The sequence below is a fragment of the Trichomycterus rosablanca genome, chromosome 22 (genome assembly GCF_030014385.1).
Source record: "Trichomycterus rosablanca isolate fTriRos1 chromosome 22, fTriRos1.hap1, whole genome shotgun sequence".
NCBI lineage: Eukaryota > Metazoa > Chordata > Actinopteri > Siluriformes > Trichomycteridae > Trichomycterus > Trichomycterus rosablanca.
The window spans coordinates 21,830,868-21,846,338 of record NC_086009.1 but is presented as its reverse complement, the minus strand read 5'-3'; the positions used below and the strand labels follow the sequence as shown (position 1 = coordinate 21,846,338).

The following is a 15,471-nucleotide window of genomic DNA, read 5'->3' as shown; positions in this document are numbered from 1 at the left end:
GGGCCCTTAAGCAAGGCCCTTAATCCTGTCACAGTGCTGCAAGTTGCGTTGGATAGAAGCGTCTGCTAAATGCTGAAAATGTAAATGTAAATTATTACTATCATTATTATAGTTAATATAATAATATTAACATCAGTATTAATAATGCTATTATTATTACTAGTATTATTGTTATTAATGCAATTCCTGCTATTATTATTATTGCTTATATTATTATTAATGTTGTCATTATTATTGTGAATATTATTGTTTTAACTATTGGCATTTACTATTATTATTATTAGTGTTATTATTACTTTTACTATTATAATTGTTGCTGATATTATTCATATTGTTGTTATTATAACTGTTATTATTATTATTATGTTATTGCTATTATTAAAAGTAATAATAGTATTTATTAACAGCATTATTAATAAGATTTATTACGCTATTATTATTAGTGCTATTGTTTTGTTGTTGTTGTTGTTATACTGAACCACCAGATGGCGCCACAATCTCAAAAATAAATCTCTAGCCGCTTTGCTCTGGTCTGGCGGCGCCAGAAGAATTCTGGGTTCCTGTAAAGTTGAAGCTCTGGGTCACTTCACTCCCCACAGGCTGTTTGTTTTCTGTTTATTGAGGAAAATTGTGTATTTTTCCCTGAAGATGTGCAACTAGAAGTCCCCTATACCTAACTATTAACTCGAGTGGTCCGGACCACGTCCTGTACTACAGCGTTCACACCACTGATCATCTTCAGGCTTTACTGCATCATTAACAACGCCGATCAGGAGTTAGAAGAACCGTGATGTGAGTCCAAGAAAAAAACATCCAGGTCTAAAGCCTGTGGGTACCAGACGGGAACATCCCTAAAGTATTGAAGTGGTTAGTGTGTGCGTACCTGAGGCAGAGCTGAAGTTCCTCTGCATGGAGAACGGCTCCTGTGATCGGTTCTACCATAACAGCATCTCCTGGTTTCACTCCCAGAATGCTTTGTGTGTCAGACATCAGACCCACTCTTCTCCCAGGGAACTGAGCTGCAGGCCAGGCTACACACACCTGTACACAGAGAGAGACACACACACACACACACACACACACACACACACACACACACACACACACACACACACACACACACACACACACACACAGAGAGACAGACACACAGAGACAGACACACAGAGACAGACAGACACACAGGAGGATGCAGTATTTGTGTTTTGTGTTCTGATTTAATCTGTGCAGCACACAGACATGCACACACACACACACACACACACACACACACACACACACACACACACACACACACACTCACCTCCTGACGTCCTGCAGAGCTGGTGATGAGGACAGGACGGCCGATACAGGCGTTCACACCCTTCATTGTGTTCACGCTCATCTGGGCCAGATATGATCTGCATCTTTTTGGAGCTTTTTCTTCTGCTACACACACACACTTTTTATTATCTCTATATATAAACAAACCCACTGAGCACTTTATTAGGAACACCTAATTGGTACCTACATTTAATGATTACTTTATAAGCTGCACATACCATTAAGGTTAACTTTGTGGGTATACAATTACTGACTGTAGCATATCAGTTGCTCTGTACCTCATTTACCAATCAAAAAACACCCCACTGACCAGATGATGTTTTGGTGATGATTTATTCTCAGCACAGCACTGACACTAACATGGTAATACTAGTTAGTGTGTGTTGCTCTGACTATCACACTCAGGATTTGTTGGTTGTGTCTGATCACTGCAGCAGGTCACTGATGTTAGATTAAGACATTGTTGTAGATTAATAAAGTTCTTTACCTTTCTCTATAAACTCAGTCACGCAGAGCGCGGACAGTCCTGATGAATCCAGATCTGCTCCTGATCCCTCTGATTCCTCCTGAATCCTTTTATTTTTCACTTTGCTTTTCTTTGATGACATTTTCACTCATTTAATGCACAGACCTGAAAACACGCCGCTCCGCCGCACATGCGCACTGTCAGCCTCACACTGCGCGTTTAATTCCACACTCTCTTTACTATGTAGTGCACTAGTTTAGGAAGCTCAAAACTAATGACCGAACACCTGTTGTAGAATATTCTGCACATAAACGCATCCCAGAATGCACTGCGGTAGGATTATGTGCGAACACATTTATAAAACACCCTCACTTTATTTTACACTTTTAAGGGTGTAGGGAGAGAATTGCTATATAAAACACAACCGCACCGCTTCTACATTAACATCCGGGTCTAAAGTTCGAGCCGCACTGTAGTTACCGTAAAGTACCAAAACAAAGTGCAGGGGAAAAAACTTTATATAAAGTTTATGTTTAAACTCTTTTTAAGAGAAAATAAGTGAACACATCTTCCACCTGAAACAAACTGCATATTCTAATTTTATAATTGATTTGGTGCATTTTAAATATTTAAACATATCAAACTTTCACACAACGATTTGTTTCATTTTTATGCAGTAATAACAGTAAAAAAACAACAAAAAAAACAAAAAATAATAATAATAATAAAAAAATAAAAATAAAAATAGTAGTACTACTACTAATAAAATAGTAATAATAATAATATTTACAATAATAATAGTAGTAATAATAATAATAGTAATAATAAAATAGTAATAAAAACAATAATAAAAAGTAATGATAATAATAATAATAATAGTACTTGTATTAATAATAATAATGCATATATAGGTAATTTAGTAATTTATGCAATTACCTACTTTATACAGTAATAATAACATAGTAGTTACCATTATATAAGAGTTTAAAATATATACATCAGTGTTTCAGTGTTTTAACCCTGTTTGTACTGCAATTTTTTTAAATAATTAGTTTAAAAGTTACTGAAAATTAGGAGATAAAATAATTTTTAAAAGCACAATAAAATATGTATGTAAACAAAACTGCCTTCAGTAAAATAAATTACAGTGATGTAAAAGCAGTGTATTTTATTTGTATGGTTGTAAGTCATATATATTTCTTTAAGTCTTTAAATATATTTTGCCAAATGGTGTGCAATTTTTTAATATTAATAAATACATTTTCTTCACTAATCTTTACTTTTTAATGAGCTACTTTATATTTGGTTATAATATTAATAATATAATAAATTGATTTAAATTACTAGTCAACGCACATTTTTCGCACATGCGCACTGAAGACTGCTGACCTCTTTTAGGTGATTTACGGTAGTTGTGTAACGTACGTTATAATGGCACCGGTCAGTCTCGGGACTCTGAGCGCTTTTCTGAGACTCCTGACCGGACCGAGGTGTCGCGGTGCGGCGGAGTCTCTCCGGTGTTTCTCCGGCGGTTCCGCTCTACAGCAGCGGGGAAGCGGCGCTCCTCTACCCGCCACTGTGGACTCATACGGCGGCGTGACTGTGCGGGAATTACCGGCTGATGTTACCGAGGCGACTTTCAGCCACTTACTGCGGGGTGAAAAGTTTATAATTAAATACAGAAATACATTCATTTATATCCAAATAATGCAGCAGTAAATCATTTAAATCTCTCTGATAATTAATGCACTAATAAATAAAATACATATAACAATAATTCAACACTGTACAGTAGTAAACAGAGATATTCGGTCCATCTGAGATTAGCCCAGGCCCAGAGAACTCTGTATAGAATTGATGTACAACTTTTTCCTTGTGTAATAGAGGTTCAGGTTGCATTTCTTGATGCAGCGGTAGAGTGTGTTAAGTGAGGAAGATTTTCTGAAGCACCCCCAACACAATGAGGCTGTGTTCATCTCAGTGGATTTTGAAAATCTTTTCACAATATTATGTCCAGTAGATGGTGAAGGATGTAACTGGAACCTTTTCTAAACTTCTCAGAGTCGGTGCATGTGTGGCGTTCGGAGGGTCGCGTCGCGGTGTGGCTGCATGTTCCTCTGCGCTGCATTCGGCTGGCCGGGGTCGCAGCGCTGCAGGGATTTAAGTTCCATCACGCTAACGGGGACGAGGCCGTGCTCAGCCTGTGGACGGGTCAAGGAGAGAGTCGCCTACCCAACTACGCTACACACCAAGTGGGCGTTGCAGGTCAGTGTGTGTGTGTGTGTGTGTGTGTGATCTAAACATGTTGGCACCGCTGAGCCACTGGGGCCCCTGGAACCACCTGAAATTATGACACGTTACATGAAGCAGAAGCTCGAGATGATGGTGCAGCGGTAACTCGCTTACCTTCGATTGGTCAGAATCCAGGTCCAAATCTTACGTTTTCCTTTGCAAATAAGTATGGCAGCGGTGCTATCGGCCACCCGGGCGTGTACGCAGACACGACTGGCTATGTCTGAAACCCTGAGATGGTTTGCCGCCTTGTCCAGGCGTGACAAGAAGTTCTCAAACAAAGAGGAAATAAAGGAATTCCCACCAACTAGCTTTGCTCACACTTAACGTAGGACCCACTTATGAAAAGGGCCCCTTGTGATGCCCCAAAAGTGCCATGACTCCTGCCAAGTCCCTAGCAAAAGATAAAGTGTGTTGGCATCATACGGCAACACAAAACGTCATGGTTTCAAGAGAAAAGCAGGTTGCCAAAAACAGTGATAAATATGTTTTCATTTTCTGCATGTCCAAAGTGACTTACAGTACCGTGACAGCATATTGTCTAAGCAATTGAGGGTTAAGGGCCTTTCTCAAGGGCCCAACAGTGGCAACCTGGTAGTGGTGGGGCTTGAACCAGCAACCTTTCGATTACTAGTCCAGTACCTTAACCGCTAGGCTACAGCTTTCACCTGGAGTGGATTAAAGCTCAACGGGCCGACAAGAGGAACCGACTAGTCAGTCATCTGCGCCTCCATGCTCCCTCTGCTGGCCATATTTGAGAAGGCAAAAGGAAATGACTCTGTAATCAAGGTGGGCTGATTACAAAACGAGTTCAGGGAGTTTTTCTGCCTCTGTGACCCTAAACGTACCCTAAAGTTCGAGGGTTTTGGACCTGGATTTTTCTAAACCTTCAGTTTGATTGTGTAAAGCTCGGTGTTATTCACTCGTGTAACCGCCATTGTGTTTCTGAAGGCGCCGTCGTGGACGAACCCGGTGGAAAAGTTCTCGTCGTCCAGGATAAAAACAAGGTACGAAACGTTTCCATCTCTGAGGCCTCGTCACACACTGGGCGTCTGTACGCCCAAAACACACACACACACACACTGACGTCATTCAGATCTCTGATAGCAGCAATTAGCTTCATTTAGCTACAGGTAAACACACACACACACACACGGCGTGGAAACGTCAAGTGTGTGTGTGTGTGTGTGTGAGGAAATGATTTAGGATGTGAAAGTCACACTGCAACACCTTGTTCTTCTGCTCAATAGCGGCTTTATTTCCACCTGCTGGCATGAACAGAGACTTTCCTTCATATCGTCACCGCCACGGCTGTTAGCGCAGGGGTTCACTAACTTTTACAGCTTATTACACCTAAACAGAGAGGATTCATCATCAGGTTCAGAGAAAACCTGCCGGGCGGGGCGTGTAGGCGTGTGCCAGTGAGGGCACTGCACAACCACCAGAGGTCACCAGAGTGCGCAGGGAATTGAGTATATCCAAACCGGGACGATACAGATATGATAAATATGGAATAAGTTCTAACTTCTACTGTAGTTTGTTGACTACATTTCCAAGAGTGGCCTGACCTAGGCACTGTAGCTGTAGTTTCATTCTTCTTCTTTTTTATTCTTTAAGCTCGTTCAGCTCTCTCGTCTCTCTTTAGCTCTCGCGTCGCTCTTTAGCTCTCTCGTCTCTCTTTAGCTCTCACTTCTCTTTAGCTCTTGTGCTTCTCTTTAGCTCTCGCACATCTCTTTAGCTCTCACATCTCTCTTTAGCTCTCACGTCTCTCTCGCGCATCTCTCTTTAGCTCTCACCTCTCTCTTTATCTCTCGCACAGCTCTAGCTCTCGCACATCTATTTAGCTCATGTTTCTCTTTAGCTCTTGTGTCTCTCGTGCTTCTTTCTTTAGCTCTCACATCTCACATTAGCTCTCATGGTTTTGTTTAGCTCTCGCGTCTCTCTCGCGCGTCTTTCTTTAGCTCTCGCGTCTCTCTTGAGCTGAGTGATGCCGTTTACCGTGTGCAGCTCCGAGTCGAGCCGTCGGTGATCCAGAGGAATTTGATAAATCATTAAGCTCGGGGTTTCACCTCACGTCCGCGTGACTCAGCGATGAAGTGCGACAAAATTTTCGGTGCTTTTTGTTGGTGAGCGAATGTCACATGATTCACACTTAAAAAAAACATTAATAAAAAACAACGAGATTAAGATGCAGCTCTGCGAAGCTCTTTTAAGAAACAATGTTCTTGTTACCTGAAGGCAACCATGCACACACACACACACACACACACACACACACACACACACACACTTACACACACACAGTTCAGTTCCTGTGTTCCTGTCACTGTTTAATGTTTTCCAGACTCTTCCGTTCCTCAGGATTCTCGGGGAGATTTAGTTTCCACCGATAAGCTCTAGCGTCTGTGTGTGTGTGTGTGTGTGTGTGTGTGTGTGTTTACCCTGGCAGTGGGGCAATTTTAGGGAAGGGGAAATCAATGTTGCCACCGGGCAGCTGGACGCCGTCTAACCGGCATAATTGGCAGTGCCTGCAGCTATGGGCGGAATGTGTGGACTTTGTGGACAGGGTTTTTAAACGCTGTGTAAGGACCCTGATTAGCAGATAGAGGCTCCTGAAAAAGGGTTCCGCTAAGGGCTGCGTGCGGGTCGGAGAAGGCGTGAGCAGCAATCAGGGATCCACCAGCAGTGGAAGTCAGACTGACTACAATAAATCAGGGAGTAAAAGCATAAATAAAATAGAAACACAGCACAGTGATCATGTAGGGAGGATCACGCTTTGCTCTGTGTGTTTCTTCACTACTTGTGCCGGTGCCCAGACAGCAGCAGTAAGGAGAAAGTATTTTAATATATTTCAAATAAAGATATATATTTAGAAGAGAGCTGTTATTATTACACATATAAACCAGTTAATTGTGTTACATTAACGCCACAGCAGAATCATTTCCCAGCGTAGATCCACAGGAAAAACGTAAGAAGATCAGGACTTCATGCAGACGGACACTGATTTATCTGTATTCTGTATTTTTTTCCCACAAAAATATTCTTTATTAAATCATTCAGGAAGAAACAATCAAGAAAAACACACATGTACAGACGTGAAAAATCCCAAATGACACAACAGTTAAAAACAGCATTTCTCTCGCGTGATTAACAGAAATAAAACCACTAATCAAGTAAAAACTCACTTATAACTTATAACGACCAGCAGCATTTTCATTTTAAATAGCAGTAAATAAGAGTTACTGACATCAGTAGAACAAGTTCTCTAAAGAAATATTATTAATAAAGTTAAATTCATATAAAGAATTATAAAACACGTCCCTAATAAAAGAGAAATAAAGAATGAAGGAATTAATCAGCCGTTCTGACACTGCCTCTGGTTTCAGACTAAGAATGCGTGGAAGTTTCCCGGCGGACTGTCGAACCCTGGAGAAAATATCGGTAAGATTTAATACTTTCCTATTTTGTTGCTTGTTGATTTTATCATCAAGAGTTTAAAATGCGCATCATAAATATTACGATGTCACTAAAATGAATGTTTACATTTTTATTTACTGAATATGATGAGCGCTTTTGTTTTTGTTTTTATTTTGATGTGGGCGGCGGTGGGTAGTGCTCAGACCTCACAGCGAGCAGGGCCTGGGTTCAGTTCTGTGTCAGGGTCCTTTCTGTGTGGAGTTTTGCATGTTCTCCATGTTTCCAGTCCAAAGACATGCAGGGCACAAGGCAGGAACACATTGAAACACCCTGGATAGGGCACCTGTGCATCGCAGGGCTTCAGCCATCACCCCTCTCAGACACAGCCAACAGTGTCTGTACAGACGCCCGGCTGGCTGATAGCACAGCAGAGATCTGGTGCTCGTATATGATTCTTTGTTGAACGAGTGAAATATGACTCGATGTTCTCTCGCCCTGCGTCAGGTGACACCGCGGTGCGTGAAGTGTTCGAAGAGACCGGCGTCCGGTCGGAGTTCCGATCCCTCCTAAGCATCCGGCAGCAGCACCGACACCCCGGAGCCTTCGGGAACTCTGACATGTACCTGATCTGTCGCCTCGCCCCCCTGTCGTACGAGATCCGCTTCTGTACGCACGAGTGTTTACGCTGCGAGTGGATGGATTTAGGAGAACTGGCCAAGACTAGCAACACCACTCCGGTGACCAGTCGCATCGCCAAACTGCTCCTGTTCGGACTGGAAAAGGGATTCGAACACATCGATCTGAAGATGGAGGAGGTGCCGGCTGTTTACACCGGACTGGTTTATCAGATTTATCACAGAAGTTTACCAGAGCGATAAAAATAATCAACGTTATTCAGCAGCGAGTTTCACTACAGAGGTTTATCTGTTAATGGAATACAAATTGTTTTAAAAAAATTATTAAATGATATTTTAGTAATAAATGTTTGTTTTATTACTCTGAATAAATTATGGGATTTTTGATGCCAAAATGCTGTGACTTTTTGTTTATTAGGAATGAATTATTATTTTTTAAAGGGTAGTTAAGTGTCTTTTATAATAAAATATCTAATAAAATATTGTTCTTTATTTTTTTCTTTTAAATATGTGATAAATAATCACACGTTATTGATTTTAAATTTAGTTTGATTAAGTTTGTTAAGCGAGCAGCTTTATTCTGATAACATCATTTAATTGTAAATTAATAAAAGATTTTTTCAATTAATTGCAAATTTGTTTTTAACCATAAAATATTTGAATATTTCAATTATTTTGTGTTATTTTTAATCGACTTTATGGTGCTGAATTTGTTGCTCTAGGTTTAAAAAAAACATCTGCACAGTTGATGGATTCTCATTAACGTGATTATACGTTCCGGTGAAGCCAGACCCACCACGACCCTGACCAGAATAAAGCTGTAAAAAAAGGGGTTTAAAATTATTTGTCATTTATTTGATCGAGTATTTTTTCTATATGACCAAAAGTATTGGGACACCTTTGTCCAAAACCATGTTCATTTAAATTAAATCGCTCCGTCTTTCATTTGTAGCTTTAATATCATCCACTCTTCTGTGAAGCCTCTCTGCTTTAAGACTTTGGAGTCAGTGAGCTCAGTCAGACACTGATGTTGGGAGAGGAGAGAAGGCCTGGCTCACGGTCTGAGTTTTATTCATCCCAAAAGTCCTGAGTTGGGTTGAGACTGGGGCTCTGTGTGAAGCAACTGGAGCTCCTTTGCACACAGCTACTCAAACCAGGTCTTTATAGAGCTCGCAAAATTCTGCTGAAAGAGACGGGACTTCCCTAAACTGTTGTTACAATGTTAAAAGCTTATAATGTACCTTATATCATGTTTATACATACGTCTGTTAGCAATGATGTGGCTCAATCTAGTAAATTCAATTATAAGGAGGGGTGTCCACATACTTTTGGCCATATAATGTATTTAATACGATGTTATAGGATGACGAGTTTGTGTTGAGTCTGAGCTGAGTACAGTTGTTGGTAAATGTAAATAAATCCTGCATGTATGATTATATTAATATCAGAGTTAAAATACTGGTGCTGAACGTGATGCTGAAGTTTTACATAAATAATAATCACAATTAAAAACATGTCATGTCCTAACACGACGTCATTTACACACACTAACGTCTAGAATCTACGTAGATCTATAGAAGCAGCATCGATTTAAGATAAACTCACATTCTGTAGTCGTGACATTCGGTTCGGACGCACATGCTCATCGAGAGAGGAGAAGCAAGACCCGTCCATAAACTTCTGGAGGGGATTTTATGATTCGGAATGTGTATATGATGTTTATTTTTACTAATAATGTTATTGTATTGATTTTATGTAGATACACTGTGTCCAAAAGTATTCGGACGCCTGGCCACTTTATATAAAAACAAACGGTATTAAAATCTCAGCTAGAACAACAGCCGCTCTTCTGAAAAGCTTCTCACGAGACTGAAGTGTGTCTGCGTATGGGAATTTGTGCCCGTTTAGTCAAAATTGGCATGGCTGGGCACTGATTGATCAGCTGATTTTCCGGTTCATCCCAAAGCTGTTTTTTTTTTTTTTTTAAACAACATCTTTATAGAGCTCGCTTTGTGCTGGAACAGTACAGGACCTTCCCTAAACTGTTGCTGCAAAGTCAGAAGCATGTATTTCCGTTAATACGATTGATTTATCACACCTGTTAGCGACTGTTGTGGCTGAAACACACAAACACAGGGCGTCCGATTACTTTTGGCCATTTAGTGTGGGATGAACAAAACAAAGTTGGAAGTTTTGTTTAAAACTGATAAAAATCTTTGGAACATCAGAGGATTTTAAACTGAAATATTAAAATTTACCTCAGAAATGAGGATTCGTTAGCATTAGCTGTAAGTTAGCATTAGCATTAGGTTGGTCCTAATCTGGCCTCGGATCTCTCCACAGAAACACACACCCTGCTAATCAGAATGAATCGTACAGTACTAGATCAACGCTAATGAACGATAAGGAACGTTTCTGGATATGAAGCTAACAGTTGATGGTGGGTTTTACAGAATCTGGAAGGACGTTTGGTTTTCACATCTCAGAAAGACTTCAGACTCCTGACGGAGACTCTCACCGCTCACGCTCAGGTCTTGGCCGACATGGGGAGGAAGAGGATGGCTTTTTGTCCCGGTCCCGTCTGTGATCCACTCTTATACTGACCAGTCCTCTTTAGCGCCACGTACCAGTCCTGATATTTGCGTGACCTGTATGTGTTGTAGTTATTCGCCTCCAGACGCTCCAGGAAATAACATTCATCCGTCGCTCGTCTCTGCAGGGGAGAGAGACGAGAAAAAAGATTCAGAAACACAAAACTAAGAGGAAGTTCATTTAAATACACGTGGTGCTTGGGCGGTGAAGCGCTAAATCATTGTAGCTCCCTGTTGCTGGGCTCTATGTTTTAAATCCACAGTGGTGCTATCGACCGGCTTAATACAAACATGACTATATAATGTGATGTTATCTGGGCTCAGTAACCCCACCTCTCCTCTCCATCCAGCCAGCAGAGGCCGCTGTTACTGCAGTAATGAGGAACCCTTGCAGCCGCCCTCCCTCTGACACAACCCATCGTGTCTGTGTAGGCCGGCCGATAGCAGAGCTGAGATTCGAACTTGATCGCTTAAGATCTCAGCATTTTTGGAAGCGTTTTAAAGATTCAAGGGACTCACCGTTCCGAACAGCCTCCCGTCGGAGCTCATAGCGAGGAATCGATTAGCCGAGAGGCCTTTAATCACCACTTCACCTACTGACGTGGCCTGCAGCTGCAGCCGGACTGAAAAAGGGATAAAAAAACATCAGAAATAAAATAATATAACGTGTGCAAATATTCCACATTTCAAAACAACAACAACAGCAAAGAAAATGGTTTAATTTATTATTACGACACATAAAAGAGTCAGCAACATGTTCTAATTCATAGATAAATTAGATGCTTCAGACGTTCAGTAGGATCTCAAGGTTGCTCGAGGTAAACCCTCCGGTGAAGTAGGTGAATACTTCTCTAAAGAACTGTTGCCAGCAGACAGAACGTATGATGTGAGGAATCAGGAGCTGTCTGTGCTTAAGCTCTACCTGGAGGAGTGAAGGGAGCTGGAAAAACCATCCTCAAAAACCATTAACCCAGTCTCAAACCCTGAGGACATCAGAGGATGGAACTGTTGGATGGAAATGTCTGAGCTTTGTCTGGGTCACTCGAGGACGTTCAGAGATTCGGCTCTTCCTGCCTGGACGCCAAAACTACAGGAAGGTTCGAGGCTGTGCCGAGATTCTCCCCTGTTAAAGTCATCGTCCTGAAACACTTACAGCCTGAGATATTGTTTTATATCCTCGTCCTCGTTTATGACTTGGCACAGTTTGAACACCAAATCCACAGAGAATCCTCGGAATTCAGGACATGACCCGGGTACGCCTTTCCAAACTATGTGTCACGTCATGTCACGTCACATCACTACGCCGTTATCACTTTGAGATGGTTGGCTGCACAGACCTATTTCTCAAGACACTCCAATAATGAAATCCTCATTGTGATGTCGTCATTCCAGCTTATTGTTGGTCTTCTCCACCTTCTGAGTTCTTCCAGAAGTTCCTCAATGTTGTCATCACACACCCAGAGTAATGTTGTAGCCTAGTGGTTAAGGTACTAGACTAGTAATCAGAAGGTTGCCGGTTTAAGCCCCACCACTGCCAGGTTGCCACTGTTGGGCCCTTGAACAAGGCCCTTAACTCTCAATTGCTTAGACTGTATACCGTAAGTGGCTTTGGATAAAAGCGTCTGCTAAATGCCAAAAATGTCATTGTAACTTGCGGGACTTGTGTGGTTCGGTAGCTACTTTTTCGTTCTGGCCACCTCGTACACTCGCTCAGTGGTGATCATCTTCCTTCATGAGACTTTCAGCAGTTCTCAACAGAGCCCCTTTCCAAACACGTCAAGGAGAATAAAAGCAGACAGGACGCACATCTTCATCTACATCTTTACATCTTTGGAATTTAGCGGATACGTCTAGTCTCTTAACCACTAGACTACAACACACCTGAGCACTAACTGGACCTCCCCACAGCAAGGGCTCTGAACATTTCAGGTTTTTGAAGTCTTCGCTTCATCATGATGGTAAAAATTGGCGTAAATATCCATTCAGAATTAAATCCACAACAGAATAAAGTGCACAAATGGGGTCTGTGGGTCTGATATCAGCCTTCACGTCTAATCCACCACGTTATAGAACATTGATGACAAGTGGAGCGTTTAATAGATCAGATTGTTAATAAAATCAGATGTTTATTATTATTATTATTAATCTCAGTCGCTGACCCAACTGATGGAAGGTGGGACGTTCCCAGTGCTCCCAGTACATCAGTTTGCTTAAGTGGGCGGACACGAGGGCGTTGATTGGACCCCCAGGTATCACATGTGCCGTTCCGTCCCCCGAATTTTAAGGACCTGCGTTATATTCCAGCACAAAAGTGCACCGGAGACCTTTAATGACCTGCGACTGGTTTTGTGCTGCTTTTTTCCTTCAGTCGTTCAGAAACGAGAAAATCCCACGTCGAGAAAGTCGGTCGGAAAGTTGGGTCCGATTTCTGCTCCTACTGTGCTTCACATAAAGATGCTTTGTATTACCTCTCTCTCTGTCTCTCTCTCTCTCTCTCTCTCTCTCTGTCTCTCTCTCGGTGAGTTATTTAGTGAGGGTAAACATTGACCTGAAGGTTAGCAACACTCCCACTTACATGTTCTTTTTTCTTCTCATTCCTTCTACACCTTTATATACCGTTTTAGGTCCATTTATTTCTATTTTACTTTCTGTTCATGTCTTTCCTGACTCTGTTTTTAATCTTATATCTTATCTTTACATACACAAGTTTAAATAAAATGACAGGGAGTCTAAACACTGACTCCAGCTCCAAATGTTCCTGTCTGTCTCTCAGCACGAATAATCAAAGAAGTTCTTACTGTTGGGGTCGTTCTTCTCCCTGATCCCGTCCACACGTCCGTCCGGGTTGATGCGCAGAAAGTAGCCTCCATTTTTACAGTAAAGCCTCTTGGGCTCCTTGAAGTTCCCCGGCGGGAAGCCGTCAGCCGAAGCCGGCGGTAGAGTAGAGATCCCTCCGGTCGCCATCTCCCTGTCTGCCTCTTTCGCTTCTATTTTGCCCCCCATTCCGCTTCGGCGTCTCATTGTGGCCTCTCGGTAATGTCGGAGCCCCCCGCTGTGGCCTCTCGGCTACACCGCCCCACCAATTTTGCTCTCCTTTCTACCTCCTCCTCCTCCTCCTCCGCTGCCTCGGTTGCTCCTACTTTTCATCAGAAGAGAGAGAGAGAGGGAGGGAAGGACGATCCTGTTAACCCTCGGGTCACTGGTGTTGGGAAAGGAAAACTGGAAAACTTTGACCCTTGGTTAGACGGAAAGGTGGAAAATGTTCTGCACCATCAAACCACACGGCTGGTCAGTCGAAGCTTGCTGGCTATAACTCCAAGGGCTGATTGTTTCCCCCCGTGAGTTGTGGGTGAGGGGTCTAACGTTTCAGGGGTGGGGGGTACATTTTAGTGCCCCTGGTGCTAGCATTAGCAGCCTGTTGAGCCAAAAGTTCACCACAAATAATTAATGGCAGCTGAAAGGACGTAGGGCCAGGGGTTCGACTGGAATACCTCTGGTGTCGTCTTACACCCACCCGAATCTACACTGGTGGGTAAGAAATTAAAGGAAGAACCAACATGAAGATTAAAGTCTTTAAAAAGAAGTTGAGCCCCCACATGAGGTCAGAACACCTTCAGTTCATCTTCTCATCGATCCGATAGTCTCAGAATTAGTAGTTTACAGGATGATTCCAAAATGGAAAGTGGGGGCAATGTTGTTGGTCCAAAATCTCCCAAAATGTTGGATTACATATCTATTTACATCAAGTTCATCCTCATCAAACCCTCAGTGAACCCTCGTACACTTCGGATTGGAGCGCTGCCACCTATAATGGAGATATTTTGCTATTTTAATCAGGTGAATGTGGAGGGTGACCACACAACGTCTATCAGCCAGCCAGGCATCTACACAAATGGACCCAGACCAATCCACCTGGGAATCAAACACAGGACCTTCTCGCTGTAGGACCTTCTCGTGCCACCCTGACCAACGCCCTGTCCAGTGTGTTCCTGCCTCACGCCTCATGACTAGTAATTCAAAGGTTGCTGGTTTAAGCCCCACCACTGCCAGGTTGCTACCGATGGGCCCTTGAGCAAGGCCCTTAACCCTTAATTGCTTGGACGATATACTGTCACAGTATTATAAGAGGTTAATGAAAATGAAATGAAACTCGTAAACACATAAATATTGTTAAAGCTTTATTAATAATAATAATAATAAAATCACTTTTATTTGAGATGAGTTCGTTCGTTCAGACACTCATCATCCAGCGGCATTAAGGACTTGTTTTGGTTAGCGAGGGAGACCCCGCGGTTTCAGGATGATAAACAGATTACAGTGATCCACAACATCTGGCTTCAGAGAGTTCTGAGGGTTCAGAGAGTGGATCCACATGTTTCACCTTTCAGTGCTGGTTTATAAACGGCCGCGTCCACTTCCTGTCGTGACTCACAGTTACAAAGGAACCGAATCTAACGGGGGGATTAATAACAGAACCGGGGATGTGAATCCCCAACGTTCCCAAAGTCCCCAAACTAAAGTCCAGCTCACGGCCGAGCCAAATCCTGAATCAGGATGGGATCTCACCACCTTTGTTTCAACAGACTTGGACTTTTTGGGGAGTTTTGAGTGACCGTTGGGTTCTTTCCTACCTCCCTGACCGAGACATGCCTGGTATAGTCCTGCACTGACTGATGACCCGTCACAGTGTGATGGTGGAGCTTCACAGACACGTCCCTGTCTTGCTGCGGACACAAAATACGATAAT

General features: G+C 42.4%; 3 protein-coding genes across 4 annotated transcripts in view; 1 reads left to right on the top strand and 2 right to left on the bottom strand.

The window, feature by feature from the left end:
• Window positions 1-1,945, bottom strand: part of afg2a (AFG2 AAA ATPase homolog A) — a 42,654-nt gene extending 40,709 nt beyond the window's left edge. The window contains exons 1-3 of one of the 2 annotated variants that reach the window (XM_063018634.1): window positions 1,811-1,945; window positions 1,304-1,428; window positions 884-1,041 (exon numbers count right to left, since the gene is read on the bottom strand). In XM_063018634.1, coding sequence (XP_062874704.1) covers window positions 884-1,041; window positions 1,304-1,428; window positions 1,811-1,931 — 404 coding nt within the window. In that variant the 5' untranslated portion in view covers window positions 1,932-1,945. The remainder of the gene's footprint in view (window positions 1-883; window positions 1,042-1,303; window positions 1,429-1,810) is intronic. The other variant, XM_063018635.1, reaches the window with a different exon arrangement.
• Window positions 1,946-3,188: 1,243 nt separating this feature from the next.
• nudt6 (nudix (nucleoside diphosphate linked moiety X)-type motif 6) lies at window positions 3,189-8,571 on the top strand. Its single transcript, XM_063018747.1, has 5 exons — window positions 3,189-3,446; window positions 3,851-4,054; window positions 5,033-5,088; window positions 7,468-7,522; window positions 8,003-8,571. Exons 1-5 carry the CDS (start codon window positions 3,221-3,223, stop codon window positions 8,374-8,376), a joined length of 915 nt encoding a protein of 304 aa, XP_062874817.1. The 5' UTR covers window positions 3,189-3,220; the 3' UTR covers window positions 8,377-8,571.
• Window positions 8,572-8,773: 202 nt separating this feature from the next.
• fgf2 (fibroblast growth factor 2) lies at window positions 8,774-13,813 on the bottom strand. The gene is made up of 3 exons (XM_063018761.1): window positions 13,523-13,813; window positions 11,244-11,347; window positions 8,774-10,846 (listed from the first exon to the last, which is right to left on the bottom strand). The coding sequence occupies exons 1-3, from the start codon at window positions 13,743-13,745 to the stop codon at window positions 10,661-10,663; spliced, it is 513 nt and encodes a 170-aa protein (XP_062874831.1). The 5' UTR covers window positions 13,746-13,813; the 3' UTR covers window positions 8,774-10,660.
• Between the last annotated feature and the right edge of the window lie 1,658 nt (window positions 13,814-15,471).